The sequence below is a fragment of the Phycodurus eques genome, chromosome 4 (assembly GCF_024500275.1).
Source record: "Phycodurus eques isolate BA_2022a chromosome 4, UOR_Pequ_1.1, whole genome shotgun sequence".
NCBI lineage: Eukaryota > Metazoa > Chordata > Actinopteri > Syngnathiformes > Syngnathidae > Phycodurus > Phycodurus eques.
The window spans coordinates 4327612-4347110 of NC_084528.1; the positions used below are offsets into that span (position 1 = coordinate 4327612).

The following is a 19499-nucleotide window of genomic DNA, read 5'->3' on the forward strand; positions in this document are numbered from 1 at the left end:
TAACTAGTATCAGATGAAACATTTATTGTGCGGAACAGGGTGAGAATTTTGAATCCAAACACGTTCACAGAAGACTCAAAATTGTCCATTGGGGTGAATGTTGGTTTGCCCTGCAACTGACTAGCAACCAGTCTAGGGTGTTCCCCGCCTCTCACCCAGTTTTTTTATGCAAAACTCTTATATGTATTAGAACTCCTCCCTGAGAATTGGATTGTGATTTGCTTAGCTTTGGTGTATCTGTGCAAAGATTAATTTATTTCTAACAGGTTTTACTGAAAAGGGCAGCGGCTTAAAACCTAAACAGTTAGCGTTTGGCTTAGTTGGTTTAACCATATAACAAAACAGCATTCACAAACATAACACAAATAAATAAAAAAATACAGAGAGAACACACACACAATTAGCCACTTTGAAAGTTTTATTCATTTTACACTGTAGTTTGACTACAGCATGATTACAAACATAAATTTTTTTACTACAACAGCACTTGGAGCAACATTTTTTTTGTTTTTTTCCCCATCTTTTTTGTAAAAGTATTGCAATAACAGACCTTAGGCCTAAAACCTAGAACATCACAACTGCTTAAATAAAAAAAAAAAAAAAAAAAAAAAAAAGATACACAACATTTTTACCCCCTCTTATATGTGTGTGTGCACGTGACTGTGTGTGCATTTACTTCCACACACGCAGAGAGGGGGTAAGGTGTGGAAACAAGAAGGTATTTTTGTAAATAAAGCAAACCAATGATGCTAAACCCATGATGGAAGCAGTCCTATAGTAACCGTCATGACAGCTAACGACGAAATGAGATATTTTGGACATTATTCTCCATGAAACAACAACTCGTCAGCGCTTGAGACCAGACTTCTAATTAAAAGCAAGTAAGCAAATCGTGCTGCACAGAGAATTAAACAAAAATCAGTCTGAATCAAAGTTAGTTCTTCAAGCTAGTGCAGGAAACAAAATTAAAAAAAAACAACAACAGAAAAAATAGGTATTTTAAGAATGAGGAGTGCTAACAGCACTTTATCCAGAGTTTAACAATAGAGACAACTGCCACTTATTTGGTGCTTAGAAGAGGAAATGGCACATTGCTATGTACATAAAGAAGAATGAACATGCTCTGCGATTATTGTACAGTGGAGTATTTTTCAATACGTCTGGAAATAAATGACTGCAGATTAAACAACACAAGACTTTGCTCAAATATACTGTGCCACTTTAACAACATCATGTAAAAAAAAAAAAAAACACTTAAATGATTTATCTGCAATTTTACTGTTTTCTTTCACACTGCTTCCGAGTACACAGACAAACACATACAAGAGCGTGACCAATTGCCTTAGATAGCATTCTTGTTAGACAATCTGGTGATTGCTAGCAGATGATCATGTCATGGAGACAAAATGCTTTAAGCAGAGTTTCGTATCTCTTCAGTTTTTACTTTGGTAGATATACAAATTTTCAAGTAACATAGACTAAGGATGGGCATTTGACTACATTTCCTTGATCAATTGTGAGGAAAATGAATCATCAATTGAGAATCGTTTCTGAAAGTACTGAACTCCTCTTTCCAATGCCAATGCTATATTGAGCAGAATAACGCTGCCCGGATGAGTTGCAAAGGTTGGTCGTGGATGTAGCTTAACGTTCCTTTTCTGATGTCATGTTCTTCTTTCGACTGCAAGCGTTTTAGTGGTGCACTCCATTTCGCCTTAGTTACTGACAGACACATACGGTATTATGGGTACAAACAAACCGGATTCCTCCAAATGCGGTGGGCGTCGGACTTCTCGACATGTTTCATATAGATCGACGTTCAACAATGCGAGTTGAAAAGAAGGTTAACGTGGTCCGGCTGAGGTTGTAGAATACGTAACTCAGCGTGTGTACGTCGTAAATGCTTCTTTTTGTTTTTGTTTTGTTCTTTTCAAAGATGCGTTGGCTTTTAGAAAACTGACGGCCAGTAACCAAATAATGGCGACAAGTGTAAAAGTCCTGATCCATCTCATCCTTATCCTACTACACTACTATTTATCGTAAATTATTGTGAGTGAGCAAATTTTGCGCTTTAACCACATTCGAAGACAAAGCACATGTTTTACTTGTAGGCCTTTACAAATTCGATGCTGCCTTCTTAAGATTTATATTTTCTATACAATATTTTACATTATTCACAACATTTTTGTGGTGGTCTACCCATTGGGTAGGATATGTGCATAATATATATTCAAGTTATATACAGCACCTTACAAACAAAAGACAGACTACTGAAAAAGCACCGTTGGAAGTGAGGCACAACGAAGGTGGGAGCTTTTTGAGTGCAAGTGGGTTCCTATGTCTGCTCCACGCACGCACACACACAGAGACACACGCACGTCAACATACTGGTTGAAATGGTTCCAGTTGCTTTACTGTGGAGGGGCTGAACGGCGCTCGTACTTGGGAACAAAACGTTCAATGTTGGGTCATGATCTGCAGAGGTGAACCGTGTTCCATGTATGGTCGCATTCAGGCTGAAATTCTAATAAAACGTAAATGTACCCTGCTGTACACTGAGGCCACATTTGGATGAGAATCAGCATGCTTACTGGTGTTGGTCAATTGGCTAACATTTGCAATATTTCTATTGAAGCACCCTCAATAAAGCACCTGTAAAGATTTCAAAGCAGCAGTTGGACTGACGTGGTCCGCTCAAACACGAACATTAGGCACCTTTTTTTTTTTTTTGAAAAACTTACATCATTGTAACATGCAAACCTCCTTGTAGAAAACAAAAGTTAATCTTTGTATCCTCCATTTACAAGCCATCACCAAGTAGACTGAGCAAAACAAATTAACATTGAAGCGGCTCCCCCCAACTCAAAGGCCCCCCCAGTTTTGGGACAATTACGCCACCAACAAAATCACCTTATTGTGAAAATGATAGATGCCATTTCCTTCCTCTCATGTGAGTTCAATTTTGGTCCCAATATGGAAACTTTTGACTGCAGACTTCTCTGTCACGTTTTGATGGATTGAGGGAACAGATGGGCAAAGGGAGGGGGGGGGGGGGGGGGGTAATGGGCGGCTCGAGAAGCAGCAGTAGCGATAAAATTAGTAGTAGCAGCAATAGCAGCAGCAATGCACACACACACACACACACACACACACACACACACACTGGACACACACAGACAAACAGAATGCGAAGGCCTTCATTCAAACTGATGCCATGTGTGAGCATTTAGCACTTTAGCATAACTTGAACTCTCAGTTCATTAAGGCCGCCATGCTGATAGCTTTGAATATGTGCTGTGATATAAAAGGGCGCAAGCGATAGAAAAATGAGCAGAATTTCACCCCAATTCCATCCTACATCACAATCCTACGCATGGGCTCCTCAGTTTAGGACAGTGCAGACAGACATGTTGAGGTGACAAACTGCGGGCAAGGAACTAGTTTGCGCGGCAGCACTGAGACTACATAAGGCCCGCCGCACACCGCGTGATGTGGCCAAATCCGATTGGACCAGACCATCGCAAAGAAAAGGAAAACATTTTTTAATCAATAAAAAGACTGTTGGCGACTCACACCTGCACATAGAGCGATTTGATATATGGACGCCCTGAAGGGCCAGCCTGTATCGGATTTTGAGGATGCACATACAGTATATTGTCCTTTAGCACATTTATTAAACTATAAAAAGATATCGTAATACTTAAGGAAGAAGCTTCAGAGAGGCTGCGGATTCAATGAAAGCCTCAGCTCGCTCCCGTTCACTTGAATGTATCCGGTGCTGTACACACCACTCGCGTCCATTTTGGCGACAAAGACTGCAAACGTCGCTATTTCATCAACAGGTGCACTACAAATGACAAATCTAGTCAAGTATTGTTGTAAAAGACAATATATGAATACCTTATATGCTGTATTTGTATGGCTTAGCGGCAGCCAGCTGGGTCTCGTGTTTTTGACGTACGTCAAAGCTTACGTGCATTCTGATTGGCTGTAATCTGCGATGTTTAAACATCGCGCAACTACAAGTCAATTTTGAACAGCCACTCATGAAAACAGTTGGGGAACCCCGCACACTGCGCAAGAATTCAGTTGGGGTCGGCTACATCGTTTGGCGTGCGGAAAGCCTAAAGGATGCCAAACAGAGGAACCACTGTAGTTTATTTGATCTTGTGAGCTGGATATTTCGGTTCCGTTCTTTCGACATCCAATAACTTGTCCCTAAGGGTAAAGAAAGTGTTGATATTCTAAAACGGGATTTTCAGGGCTATGTTAAAAAAACAAAAGTGTCGCTATTGGAGTCGGCCGGGAAGCCCCAGGTGAGGCTCACATCTCGAAGATTTTCCGCTTGAGCCCGTTTCAAGTGTCGTGGACACTGAAATGGAAGAAATTAAAAATAAATGTTGTTCTCTGGGGAACGACCAAACAAAGCAAGCTGAGAACAAGCACGTAGTGGAGGATACTTCATCGATGACAAGTAGAACCTATAGTCTGGATTAGACTGCGGCATGCATTCTTTATTTTATTTAGCTATAATCGCTCCCATCATGCATCTCTGGCTTTGTAAAGAGACACTCTGAATTCTAATGAAGGCATCATTAATTCTGTGCTAATGTGGACAAGTGCCAAATGTCCTTGAATGTCGAAATTCAGACAAAGCAGTCAGAAACACACAAGCATGTGCACGGATACGCGCGGACACATGCGCGCACTTTGCTTCAGCGGACACGTTTAAGTGCTTTCCTGGGTTGCTAAATGGTCTCACCAACAAACACACACGCGCGCACACGACGCAGCCAGAAGGAAGCAGACGACTGGACGAGCACAGCGATCCAGTCTCCACTTTAAAGGGGTTTGGCAGACTCAGCATTATTTTCTACACATGGATTGAAGGAAGATGAAGATGAGTGTTTGCCAAAGGACACAAAAAAAAAACGGCGGAGGAGAGGAAGGAGTAGGCAGGGGACATTGGTTTCCAATGAAAACAAGGTAAAGTAAACAGCACAAGGGTAGGGAAGAAGGCAACAATGAGCAGAGAAAAAGGCGAGATTTTCAAGAAGTTCGTTCTCCTCTTATAAAAAAGGAGCCCTCCCGTAGCCCTTGGACTTCGACCACAGACTGTTTGAACTCAATCCTGATGTACGCAGGAAGCTTCGTCATGTGTCGTCTTGGTTTGATTGGCCATCGTGTGGTTGTAGAGATATGAAGATGAGTGGAGCTTTTCTTTTCCACCAGTGTCATGGCAGCATTCGTTCAGAATGCACTCTTGGGGGAGGGGGGGGCTTGACACAGGAAACAGGAGGTGGGAATCTGCTATGTGCAGACAGCTGGGTGGACAGTTAGAAGGAGAGCTTTCATGGCCACATACAGTATTTGTTTGTTTGATAGCGGTTATGCAAAAAAGTACGACTGTAATTTTGGTGCAGATAAAGGTCACTTTTGGGAACATTAATATAGGTCATTTTGTATTTATCCTAATGTTAAAATTCAAGCATTTAAGGAGTTGGATATCTATAAGGGTGCTGTACAATGTGGTGTTAAAGGTTCCATGCCATCAAAATCCAATTGTTCTTACTCGTTTATGCCTAACATTTAACAAAATGAGTCTGTGACATAGTTTAAGTCTGACATCTATGCGGTTCGTCCATGGAATGCAAAATGCAATAAACGGCCGGATCAGATTTCCATGTGTTTGTGATGTTGAAAGTTACTAATTATTCAAGTAACCACCCACTCAACTAACCTGAATGGCAATACGGCATTTCCGGATTTTAAGTGAGGTGAGGCTCAGCTCGCTGCCAAGCCATACAAATACAGTCCATATATGTTGTGTTTTACAACAATACTTGACTATATTTCTCATGTAAGTGCGGCTGAAATAGCGAAGCTTGCGATCATCGTTGCCAAAATGTTGAAGGATACAACCGCGATGTCACTATGAACGGTTGGCCGTCACAAGATGCCGTGATATCGCCAAGGACCGTCCATCCATTTTCCGAACCGCTTAGCCTCACTAGAGTTCTGGCCGATCAAAGCAAAGCTGTTTTCCATATTTAAATTCAGAATAACAGCGATCCAATCAGACCAAAGCTTATTTACATGTCGAATATTAATGAGAAGTCCGGCTGTTTTGATTGCCAGGCGTAAAAGACAAGTTAGAATAGCTTGACAAAAGGGCATCCTGTGCATTTCCAACCCAAATGATCTTGCCGGCCTGTAAAGCGACATCATAGACTGGGGGAAATAAAAATAAAAAACTGACGGCACGGGGCCTTTGATAATTTGGATGGTTGGACCAAAAGCGAATGCCATTCTTAACTTGAAATCAAGGCAGCTGGTTGGATTTCCAAGAAGAGAATGTCCCACAGCATGTTGCGGGGGCAGATCCCAATGTTTGAGAGGAAGGGAACTTTATTATTATTATTTGTCCACCCAGCTGCTGATCACAATTCACGTACTCCTCTCACTGGTTGAAGTGTATCACACAGAAATGAAGCATTGCAGAGTTCTCATTGTGCCTGTGGTGAAAGCAGACCGAGATGTCGTAGGCTGGGGTACAAGTATTTCTCAACGTTTCAAACGAGGGAGGACATAAGCTTATAATACTTTTGCTCATGAACTGGAGCTAAAGTTCAGTCACTCGGTCCATTTGGGAGACAGAAAACTAAATTAAACGTAGAATTTCCCTCTTTAACAACGAAAAGATAGTGCAACTTTTAGATAACTTCTATTTTTCAAAAGTCTGTCTTTTTTCCTATCCCCGTGTTTCGCTTCCTCGTGAACCTTGGCACTAAGATTTGAGTGTGTGTGTGTGTGTGTGTGTGTGTGTGTGTGTGTGTGAGTCACTTGCTTTGTTTAGGTCCTTTGATTCTCAGTCCAGTTATTGTGCACAGATTCTGGTCCGAAAAAGTGGAACCAAAAAAAAAAAGAAAGAAACATCATAAGGTTGCCACCAGCGGGGATGAGGGAGGATTCCAAAAATGTTTCAATCTGTGTCCTATATCTTTTTCTGTTGAAGACAAACAAGACTCCATGCACAGCATAATCCTGCCCCAGCAGTGATTGCTGACCAGTTACTCATATCAGAAAGAGAAAGAAACTAAATCAAAACGTACTTCCTATCTTTCCTTGATTTGTAGTAGCTTAAAGTTGATATTTTTGTGCATGGGAGTGTGGACAGAGAAAGAGAGTGAGAGACACCTCAAGGTTATGAGTGTTCCGGAGGTCTTCAGGTGGTCCCGCTCACACCAGGTCCTCCGGTTGGCCATCCTTCGCCTTGGAAGGTACTATTGTGCTTTCTGATTGGCTCTGCTGCTGGATCATCCTGCTTCCGGGCACCCCGGACTCTCCCACCCTCAAGTTATTGCTTTGCTGGTGAAGAAAAAACGTCGAGCCGGGGTATTGGCCAATCACTTCACTGTATGCGGGCGGGGGAGCTTCCATGCGCCCGTGGATACCACAGTTGGCCACGCTGATGCCCGAGTTACTGCTCGGTGGCCTCGGCCCGCTCCCCCCTCCCCCCGCCACTCCGCCTCCCCCCATGTCGATCAAGTCACTGTCGTAGATGGTCCGGTTAGGTGGCGCCCTCACTGATTCTCGATTGAGCTCCATCTGCTGTTCGGGGTCACGAAGCTGCAAGGTGCAGGGCCCCTGGTACGGCGGGGGCTCCTCGCCATCTGACAACGAGATGGTGGGCGGAAGGTCAATCTGGTGTTGCAGGTACGGATAGGTAGGCTGGAAGCGGCTGAAGCGGTCTCTGTGCATGAAGGCGGGAGCGGTGAAGCGATCCCTGGGCTGGGGAGCATATAACACCTAAGAGACAGAAATGGGCGGCTTAATACGTAAAATATCAAATATGCAACATTAAATCACTAGTATTTATATTGTAATAACATCGCGTTTGTATCCTTCCCCTAGTAATAAGACAATGCAAAAGCACTTATGTTAGTTAATAATGAATTAACTACAAATTCTGGAGGATCAAAGTTTGTACCTTTAATCATTTTCAACAAAAACAAAAGCTGAAAATTCAACTGCTGTCGGCTTGAGAGTTTATTTCTCACAAATGGATCAAGACGTCAGAATGGAATATCATTAAAAAAAAAAAAAAAAAAATCATTTCACCAGGTGTCATGTTTTTCCAATGTTTCAGGTAATAAAAAGCATCAGTCCCCTATTCTCTTCTTGTTACTAACACCTCAGGCTGGGAAAAACAAATGATAGAAACAAGGGATGAATTCAAATTTCTTTTATTTCCACAAAACTCAGATTTCCAATTATTCCCTATTCACCTAGGGCCATATTCTCCTGTTGGTGGGTAAGTCTTCTTTTTACGCACCTGGCTTGCACACTGTCTCCCATATATTAGCGCCACACGAGCGGGCACGTCACTTAAATGGATTTCACGACCGACGATGACATAGATCAAATTAAAACTACATGATGCCAAATCTAACACCATCGGGCCATTAGGTTGACTGCAGTTGTCGTGAGCGGCACTTTCAGACAAACTCCAAGCCACCATGCAGCATGTTTGAAGCGAAAATGACTCTTGCAGGTGCATGCCAAATAGTCTGCTGGCGCTGAATTTGTCTTCGCCAATTAATATGACATAATACGTCGAAATCAGGCTGTTGATTGGCGTAATGTGTTAGGGACACAGTCACGGCCGTTGGGCAGTCGGTGAGCGTATAATATGAGCCAGGTGTCTCCCGCACCATCAGCATGAGTCACCCGCTGGGCTGTCACTAGCCGTCGGAGGACAGGAGCAAATCAAAACGTGCACTATGATGTTTCACTTAATCGTGGTGCTAGACTTATTACAGCCGCTGGAGTGCGGATGAGGAAACGATCTTCAGTCTTTGGCAGAATGAGCAGTCGGCCAGATATGAGAAGGAACGCCCACACTTCAGGTTTACTCCACCCAGAGTGCGTAAATGGCCAGACGGTTTGCAAATTATAGAATTAAGTGGATGGCAGTATGGGCGCAGTTAGAGAAGCGAGGAACTGTGCGCCTTTTCGGACTTAATAACCTTAAGGGAGAATATGCCCCTGTCGCGTGAATTGGTTATTCATAAATTGACTTAACTTGTTGTATGATCACAAAAGGGACTACCAGCAGTACATCCCATGGCCACTTGTCAGATGAAGTGAAATTAAGTATTGGCATTACCTAGTATATTATCTTTATCGTTAAAAAGGGGCCCCATGTTGCTTTGTTTGAAATTCCTAGGGGTTTTGTGGTTGTCCTAGCAACCACAAAACCCCAATCAATCAGTTGTTTCTGTAGGGTTGCTACAGTAATATGATTTCAGTAGGTCTCCGACATTGGAGATTCAAATCTTTGATTCAAGAAACACAAAGAGCACATTCCACGTATTTTGTCAGGTTTAATTTCTAAGTATAGAGGAAAATGCCACCAAAGGGAAAAGGGAGGAAAATCTATATTCTACTTAAAGGGGAGGCAAACATGATACGACACAGGGTGACTGCCTGTCGAACGTGAACCATTCCTAAGTACTTTCATGGGACAATTTCCCAATCGTAATATTAATCCCGATATATGATGCATCATTATGTACTTAATTTGGTGAATAGCAAAGTTTGACTCCCAGTTTGAATCAATGGCCAAGGATGTTGCGCGCCATGAGGAGGAAGCTCGTCCTGAGCGCCGACTTGAAGGAAGAAGAAAGTTCAGCTTTGCCAAAAGTCTATTTTCTGGGACCAGTTGTGCCGAGGTGATGGCTGGTTAGGCGGGTCACACCGCCGTGGCTCTTTTTGGGAGCAAGCGGCTCCTGTGCGGAAAAATCTCGGCACTTGGGTAGCCAGTGGTTTGGCCAAAACCGAGGTTCCACTTTGGTCTTTAAGGCCAAGAATTGCTCGGTGACGACGCTATCTAACGCCAGCCAGCGGCACAGACACAAAAATGTGGCAGGGAAAAATAAAAGATAAAAATACAAAGAAAAATAAATTTGGGGCTGAAACCTAGGTCAAAACCTAGCACCCGAGAGGTCAGGAACCAGAGCAGAACAAGAGCTGCTATAGAAAAAAAAAAAAACACCATGTATGCACTCAAAAGCATTTGGGCAAGTATTCAGACCCTTTGCTCTGACACTCTTATGTTTAACTCAGGTGCTGTCCATTTCTTCTGATCATCCTTGCGTTGGTTCTAAACCTTCATTGGAGTCCAGCATTGTTTGATTATCCTTTTTGGACTTGATTAGGAAAGCCAGACACCTGTCTACATAGGACCTTACAGCTCACAGTGCATATCAGAGCAAATGAGAATCATAAGGTCAAAGGAACTGCCTGAAGAGCTCAGAGACAATTGTGGCAAGGCCAACGTTACAAAAAAACGTCTGCTGCACTTAAGGTTCCTAAGAGCACAGTGGCCTCCATAATCCTTAAATGTAAGACGTTTAGGACGACCAGAACCCTTTCCTAGAGCTGGCCGTCCGTCCAAACTGAGCAATCGGGGGAGAAGAGCCTTGGTGAGAGAGGTAAAGAAGAATCCAAAGATCATTGTGGCTGAGCTCCAGAGATGTAGTCGGGAGATGGGAGAAAGTTACAAAAATGTGGCGGGGAAAAATAAAAGATAAAAATACAAAGAAAAGGAAATTTGGGGCTGAAACCTAGGTCAAAACCTAGCACCCCAAGAGGTCAGGAACCAGAGTAGAACAAGAGCTTCTATAGAAGCGGACCGAGAGCTTCTCCTTTTAAACTTCCTGGGAGACAAACACAAATGGGAGGGGTGGCCCACCCGTGTTTGTAGTGGGTACGAAAGTTTCTTTGTGTGCTAATTTTCTTGAAAAAGAATTTGGGGTGACTCAACTTTCTCTCGTAGTTCACGCTTAGCTCATAATTTTTACCTTGTCTTGAGGTACGGAAAATAACTGTGAATTGTCATTCATTTGAATCTAAACATTACTTATTGTGTAATTTCAAACTTATTATCTTCATCGCCACCCTAATACTATATTCTTCCATATATTTGTTCATAAAAGAGAGAAGCAATGCCAGGGAACAAGTAGCACATAGCTTAACAGACATCGGTAATAAAATCACATTTCATCTTCTGCAATATAAGAAAACACACCAAAATACGAGTACAAAATACAAATACAAAATCCATCAACAGTTTGTCAGTCCCAAGATTCCCCTCTTAGGGGTGCTGTTGCTTCATTGTTCAGTAACTCTAAAGAGATCACTTGTCCGGGGGTCACCACAGGGGTCCTCTTGTTGTTGTTGATAACGGAACCTTCAAAGAAGAATTGTCTTTGATCCACCAGTTTGTAGCTTTGCAAGATCTGACTTATCATGCTATTGCTAATTCAGTTAGTCCAGATCTTTTGTCTTTTGGTCATTGTACCAAGCAGGGGGTCCGGATTGCTGAGTAACTTCTCTTTGTCTTGAGAAGGGAGAATGGGCTGTCAAACTGCATAGATTGAAGAGTAACAACGCACCCCATCCAATTCTCTCATGGTCTTTTCTCATGTATATAGATTGTGCAGGTGACGCATGTGACCTTGGCAAAATATTTGCAGCTTGGAAGCCCATACTTCGGGTCAAACGTTTTCAAAATGTTGATAAATCCCCGCTATTGCAAGATATGAATAGTCACCATGACTTTGGAAATGTTCAGCGCAATTGCCTTCCACTGGGCTCTGCTCTTTCCTGTCATATGGAACACACGATGAATATGATTCTGCTGTTGTCTGTGTCTTAATGTGAAATAAATTCTCTCGTCGCTTTTTTGAAAAATAGTTGCTAGAACAGTTGGAAAAGTCACTAATTTGCCAACAGTGATTGTGCTTTTGTAAAGTAGCTCCAGTCTGCAGCCATATTGTTAGTGCAAGCAGTGCACGAAGGTGTGGACGCGCTGTGAACTATGAAAGCCCCTAAAAAATATAAATATTCTTAAAAAAAATAATTGGAGGTACGGTGGGCGACTCGTTAGCACATCGGCCTCATTGGGGTTCAAATCCCGCCTCGCCTGTGTGATGTTTGCATGTTCTCCCCGTGCCTGCGTGGGATTTTTTTTCCGGGTACTCCCGTTTTCCTCCCGCATCCCAAAAACATGCATGATAGGTTAACTGAGGACTCTGAATTGCCCATAGGTGTGAATGTGAGTGTGGATGGTTGTTTGTTTATATGTGCCCTGCCATTAGCTGGCGACCAATTCAGGGTGTACCCCGCCTCTCACCCACAGTCGACTGGGATAGGCTCCGGCACACCCGCCAACCTAGTGAGGACAAGCGGTTCAGAAAATGAATAAATGAAAAAGAAAATACTGATAAATAAACTCACTCAATAAAATTCATTAATCGCCTATCCCTACTATAAACTACCCTGGCTGATGTAAACATGCTGAATATTTAATGCAGTTTGCACCAAAAATGCATGACATCTAAGTAACAACAAAATTCAACTGACTAATAATCCTATTAAAGTACCACTTGCAGCAGACACTACAGCATAACGGTAATTACAATGGTGGGGAGATCTGAACACATACAAAAGCAATAGTCTCACCTCAATTAGGCTACCTTGTCATTTCACACCAATTTAAAACATTACTTTGGTGAGCAGCTTTAAGATGGGGAACATTTGAATTAAGCATTTTGTGTCGTACAGCCTCAGAGATAGGTAGTTTGGATATAGAGGACGACTGACTGTAAAATCATCAGAGTGTAGGAGGGGACGAGGAGCTTAGTAAAAGATGGGGCTATGTGAAATATGAGAAAGAATGGAACTAAGAGAGGCAATGAAAGCTAATGAGACATGGAGGCAGCAAATTGAGAGGAAGCAGAAATAAAGGTGAGAGACAAAGGAAATAAGAAATGGAATAGAGAAAAACAGGAAGAACTATAGAAGCAGACAAGACAGATTGATAGACGGGGTTGGTGGGGGGAGAAAGGTGTGGAGTTGATAGAGGGAGCAGAGCTAGCAGAGCAGGGCAGCTCTCAGACGGCTGTCTAGACAGTGTCAGGGGAGGTGCTGCTGATTAATGACGGGCCACACACATGCGCGCACACACACACACACACACACACACACACACACACACACACACACACACACCCACTATGGCCTTTAGCGCTTTAACACCAACATTATTAAGATCCTCCCATTGTTTAATATTTGTTGACACGGAAGGCTTTTGGATGCCAGTAATGGCAACCAACCCAAATGCCTTGGTGTAGACAAAACGTAGCCAAAGTACACAGAGTGAAACCTCCCTACAGCTTCACTTCTCTTTGCAACAAGTCAATAACCATTGTCAGAATCGTGTTTGAATGCCTTTGGGGGTGTTTGTGATATTCCCAGTATGTCTCCTCCATTGCGATTTGTAAGTGGCTCCATCTGGCATGGACACCATGTAGCAAACAGATCAACGATCAAACAGACTATATTGGCATTTGTTTGGCTTTGAGAATATGCTAGATTGATGTGATTTAGAAACAAGTGCCATACTGTAGTTGTATCTGGTGCTACTTACAAAGCATTCCTTATGATTAAACATTGACAAGCAACCGCTTTGGGGATGCCAATACAGTCCACCTCCAAAAGTATTGGAACGGCAAGGTCAATGCCTTAGTTTTTGTCGTATACTGAAGACATTTGGGATTCAGATCAAAAGATGAATATGAGACAAAAGTTCAGAATTCCAGCTTTCATTTCATGGTATTTACATCCAGATGTGTTAAACAACTCAGGACAGAGCACTTTTCATTTGAAGCCACCCACTTTTCAAGTCAGCAAACGTATTGGAACATGCATTATTAAATTAACTGAAAGTAAATAACATTTAAAATGTGATGGCATAAACCTTATTAGCTATAACTGCATCAAGCCTGCGACCCATTGACTTCACCAGACTGTAGTATTCTTCATTTGAAATGCTTTTACAGGCCTTTACTGCTGCCTCTTTCATTTCTTGTTTGTTTCTGGGGGTTTCTCCCTTCAGTCTCCTCTTCAGGAGGTAAAATGCATGCTCTATTGGGTTAAGGTCCAGTGATTGACTTGGCCAGTCTAAGACCTTCCACTTTTTCCCCTTGATGAAGTCCTTTGTTGTGTTGACAGTGTGTTTTGGGTCATTGTCTTGTTGCATGATGAAGCTTCTCCCAATGAGCTTGGATGAATTTTTCCTGTAAATTGCCAGACAAAATGGTTTTGTCGACTTAAGAATTCATTCTGCCTCTACCATCATGAGTTACATCATCAATAAAGACTAGTGAGCCCGTTCCAGAAGCAGCCATGCAAGGCTTTGGTGGAGCTTAATTTCAGTCTTATCAGTTCATAAAACTGTATTCCACAACTTTTGTGGCTAAAATCTGTACTTCTTTGCAAAATCCAATCTGGCCTTCTGATTCTTTTTGCTGATGAGTGGTTTGCATCTTGTGGTATGGCCTGTATATTTATTCACTCAAAGTTTTCTTCGAACAGTTGATTGTGATACCTTCACCCCTGCCCTGTGGATGTTGGCAGTGATGTCACTGACTGTTGACTTTCACAGGTCTTGCAATGTTTCTGTCCCCAACTCCTGTTGATGTCATTGGCCGACCTGTTTGATGTCTGTTGCTCAGTACACCAGTATTTTTTTTTTCCCCCAGGACATTTAAAATTGTTGTATTGGCTACGCCCAATGTTTGTGCAATAGCGCTTATCTATTTTCCGTCTTCTCTCAGCTTCACAATGGTTTGCTTTTCTCCCATAGACAACTGTCTGGTCTTCATGTTTGCTTAACAGCAAATGCAGTTCTCACAGGTGAAACCCAAAGCCAAAAAAAGCACTGTTTAAGCAATCAATCTAAAAGGCAACACCTAGAAACACCCATCGGTCACATGTTCCAATGCTTTTGCTCACTTGAAAAGTGGGTGGCTTCAAACAAAAGGTGCTCTATCCCAAGTTGTTTAACACATCTAGATGTACATACCATGAAATAATGGTATGTACATCTAGATGTACATACCAAATAAAAAAAAATAAAAAAAAAAAGAAATAAAACCTGGAATTCTGAACATTTGTCTATATCCATCTTTTCATCTGAAACTGTTGTTACATTTATTGGACTCAACATGTACCAAGTCCAGTTTCGATCAAAACTTTGGAAACACCCTATTACACAATACACGAGCAAGTGTTGCCAAACTTGATACTATGCTTAACAACTACATTGCGGTCGGGGAACAGAAGTGACAACAGCAGGCTGCCACAAAACGCTGAACTATTATCAAATATATTACATACCCTGTAGTTTGGCCTGAGGTGACGACTCCTCTCTCCATAGATTTGAATCGCAGGTAGCTTACTTCACTGACAACTGTCGGCAATTGTTTTCTCAGTTTAAGTCTGTATATTGTTTTCTCAGTTTCACGATGTATAGATCTCTAATGTACATATTTAGATACTCTTTAAAGTCTGTACTTTTGCTGTTGGTTTAATTTAAAGCATGCATTTTTTTTATTATTACAGAGAATGCATTGTGTTGGTTTACACGTAAAGTGCTTTAATAACGTATGACTTGCAATGACAGAATGACTGAATATCCAATTTGTCACATCTTACACTGCTGTCACACTGGCAAATTCTAATTCATATCTGATATGGAACTGAAGATATACAATTCCATGTAGGTTTTTGCACTTACATGACATACTGTGTCCGAATTGGGCTACATTGGTGGAGAAAAAAAAAAAAAAAAGGAACTTGTTCTCTTAATCTAGTTAATGTAAGAATAGCCAAAGACTGTAACTTAAATGTAAAGTATTCACAATCAAATGCACGTCAACTGGAACACCATAAACTAATTCACAGTGTAGGTGAAAGTTACTTGTGTGTCATCACATACCTTTATAAAATGTAAATCAAACTAGTCTGGTGTTGGTTTGCTGTGGTGAAAGTTGAAATCCAATAACTACTGTGAAACATAAATGTCTAAGGTTTTACAATTATTCATGATAAAAAAAAATCCACACATGTAGTTATTGTACTAGTGTTGACAAAGGCAATCAGTAGACTTTCCAGGATATCTTGGTATGCTGGTGTTTGTGCAAGAGTGGATATGCTTTTGCTGGAAAATAAAAATTTGGTCAATTTTATTTCACAAAGTTATTTGAGTCTTTATTCAACGCTCTGTCTACCTCCACACACATTCTGGTAGTCAAGGTGCAGGAGAGTTCAGTGTCGCAATGTGTTACCTCGGAGGCTCCTTGTCGCGAGTTGCTGTCTGAAGGCCACAGACACCCATCCTACGCAAAGAGAACCAAAGACAAAGGCAATGCAACTTTTGTAATTAAATTACAAATTAAACCAATCCTTCTCTTGAGCTAATTCTGACAAAGTGATCCGATTGTTATTACAACCCCAATTCCAATGAGGTTGGGACGTTGTGTTAAACATAAATAAAAACAGAATACATCCATCCATTTTCTGAGCCGCTTCTCCTCACTAGGTTCGCGCGTGCTGGAGCCTATCCCAGCTGTCATCGGGCAGGAGGCGGGGTACACCCTGAACTGGTTGCCAGCCAATCGCAGGGCACATACAAACAAACAACCATTCGCACTCACAGTCACACCTACGGGCAATTGAGAGTCTCCAATTAATGCATGTGTTTGGGATGTGGGAGGAAACCGGAGTGCCCGGAGAAAACCCACGCAGGCACGGGAAGAACATGCAAACTCCATACAGGCGGGGATAGGGATTGAACCCGGGTCCTCAGAACTGTGTGGCTGACGCTCTAACAGTCGTCCACCGTGTCGCAAACAGAATACATTGATTTGCAAATCATGTTCAACCTATATTTAATTGAATACACTACAAAGACAAGATATTTAATGTTCAAACTGATAAACTTTATTGTTTTTAGCAAGTAATCATTAACTTAGAATTTTATGGCTGCAACACGTTCCAAAAAATCTGGGACAGGTGGCAAAAAAGACTGAGAAAGTTGAGGAATGCTCATCAAACACCTGTTTGGAACATCCCACAGGCAAACAGGCTAATTGGGAACACTTGGGTGCCATGATTGGGTATAAAAGGAGCTTCCCTGAATTGCTCAGTCATTCACAAGCAAAGATGGGGCGAGGTTCACCTTTTTGTGAACAAGTGCGTGAGAAAAAAAAATTGTCAAACAGTTGAAGGACAATGTTCCTCAAGGTACAATTGCAAGGAATTTAGGGATTTCATCATCTACGGTCCATATCATCAAAAGGTTCAGAGAATCTGGAGAAATCCCTGCATGTAAGCGGCAAGGCCGAAAACCAACATTGAATGGCCATGACCTTCGATCCGACGTCGTGTCCTCCGGGGCAAAAAGGAAAAGAACCATCCAGACTGTTATGGACGTAAAGTTCAAAAGCCAGCATCTGCGATGGTATGGGGCTGTGTTAGTGCCAATGGAATGGGTAACTTACACATCTGTGAAGGCACCATTAATGCTAAAAGGGACATACAGGTTTTCGAGAAACATATGCTGCCATCCAAGCAACATCTTTTTTTTTTTTACCCCTGCTTATTTCAGAAAGACAATGCCAAACCACATTCTGCACGTTACAACAGCGTGGCTCAGCAGTAAATGAGTGCGGGTACGAGACTGGCCTGCCTGCAGTCCAGACCTGTCTCCCATTGAAAATGTGTGGCGCATTATGAAGCGTAAATACGACAACGGAGACCCCGGACTGTTGAACAGCTGCAGCTGTACATCAAGCAAGAATGGGAAGGAATTCCACCTACAAAGCTTCAACAATTAGTGTCTTCAGTTCCCAAACGTTTATTGAATGTTGTTAAAAGAAAAGGTGATGTAACACAGTGGTAAAAATGACCCTGTCCCAGCTTTTTTGGAATGTGTTGCAGCCATAACATTCTAAGTTAATGATTATTTGCTAAAAACAATAAAGTTTATCAGTTTGAACATTAAATATCTTGTCTTTGTAGTGTATTCAATTAAATATAGGTCGAACATGATTTGCAAATCATTGTATTCTGTTTTTATTTATGTTTACCACAACGTCCGAACTTCATTGGAATTAGGGTTATACATTTTATTACATTCGTACTTTGAAAAAAGTTCAAATGTTTAAAATGTGCAATTGTGAGATATTTTGTTTCTGCAAAAGGGGAACAGAACATAGTTGGGAGGATGGACAAAATATCTGCCCTTTTCAGTGGCATGGAGAACAGAGGAGATCCTTGCCACATGAAAGCCAGGAAACATGGAAGTGACAACAAAGAAACGTAGCTACCAAAGTGGTGGTTTCTGCTTTGTCTACACACTGACCTCAAATTATTTTCGTAGACTGACCATGTTTGGTGAAACTAAACTAGCACAGCGAAACTGCATGGTCAAATTTGTCTCTGTTCGGAAATAAAGGCTTCCAAAAACTGCTCGTTTCTGTGCTATGAGCTTTGGTGCATTTGTGGCTGCTTCTGTTAAATAATTTGTGTTTTGATAGGATGGTGCAAAAGCGTGCAAGGAGAGCTGAAAAAACAACAACACGTAAATGGCTGCTAGCAGAGCTATTATTTGGTGTTTGTCAATGATAAAAGCACCAGGCCAATGGGCCAGTCATTTTCGACTCCTTATGGGCATTTGTCTCATCAAAATCCATACACGGTGTAATAGCTTGTACAGATAAGCCACAAATGATTTATACTCTTGTGAAATTGCTCCAGCGCTTTGGTTCGAAAAACTTTTAACACCAGGTACTACCTAAAAAAATACTTGGCTCTCCAAGTACCAGCATCATGACCATGACCAACTATAGTGTTATTCAGAAATAAGGCTAAAGTTCTATTCCTAAAAGCTATATTCATTATTGTAAGTATGCACACTTTGAACATTACCACTCCGCCTAAGTATAGGAAAGTACAACTACTTTTAATGATTCCATTAAAATGTATTATATAAAATTAAATAAACATTGTACCTAAATATTTTTATACAACCAGTCCTTAAAGATTAAATTCAAATATAGTGAACTTAAAAGTTAAATACAACTAAATTGTACTTTACAAATGAAAAATACTAGATTTGAAAAAAAAAAAAAAAAAAATGTTTAAGCAAACACCCCAGTTTGAACATTTAATTCAGTGATTTTTTTTTTTTTGTGTACTACTCGAGCAAGGGTGTGAAACTCATTTTCGTTCGCGGGCCACATTCACCTCAATTTGATCTCAAGTGGGCAGGACCAGAAACTCCATGGCTGTCCTTATCAGCTATAAATAACGACTATTCAATTTTTTACCATTTTTTGGGTGCACATAATTACAACTACATTTGGGAAAATATTCACATTTATGTATTATTATCTCATTGCAATTTCAAATGTCAGAACACAAATTTAGTGCAACTTCAACAATATTATGAATCAGTGTTTTCATTTAGAGTTGCAACAAACAGATCACAGTAGACCGATAAAATATATGTACCTTTTATAAAATAAGTTATTTAGAAATCATTTCAAATTTACATACATTTCCACATCCAGCTGGAAATCTTAGAA

General features: G+C 41.3%; 1 protein-coding gene across 2 annotated transcripts in view; it reads right to left on the reverse strand.

The window, feature by feature from the left end:
* Window positions 1-404: 404 nt before the first annotated feature.
* LOC133401133 (low-density lipoprotein receptor class A domain-containing protein 4-like) overlaps window positions 405-19499 on the reverse strand; it is a 66454-nt gene continuing 47359 nt past the window's right edge. The window contains exons 3-4 of one of the 2 annotated variants that reach the window (XM_061673698.1): window positions 16197-16247; window positions 405-7809 (exon numbers count right to left, since the gene is read on the reverse strand). In XM_061673698.1, coding sequence (XP_061529682.1) covers window positions 7240-7809; window positions 16197-16247 — 621 coding nt within the window. In that variant the 3' untranslated portion in view covers window positions 405-7239. The remainder of the gene's footprint in view (window positions 7810-16196; window positions 16248-19499) is intronic. The other variant, XM_061673699.1, reaches the window with a different exon arrangement.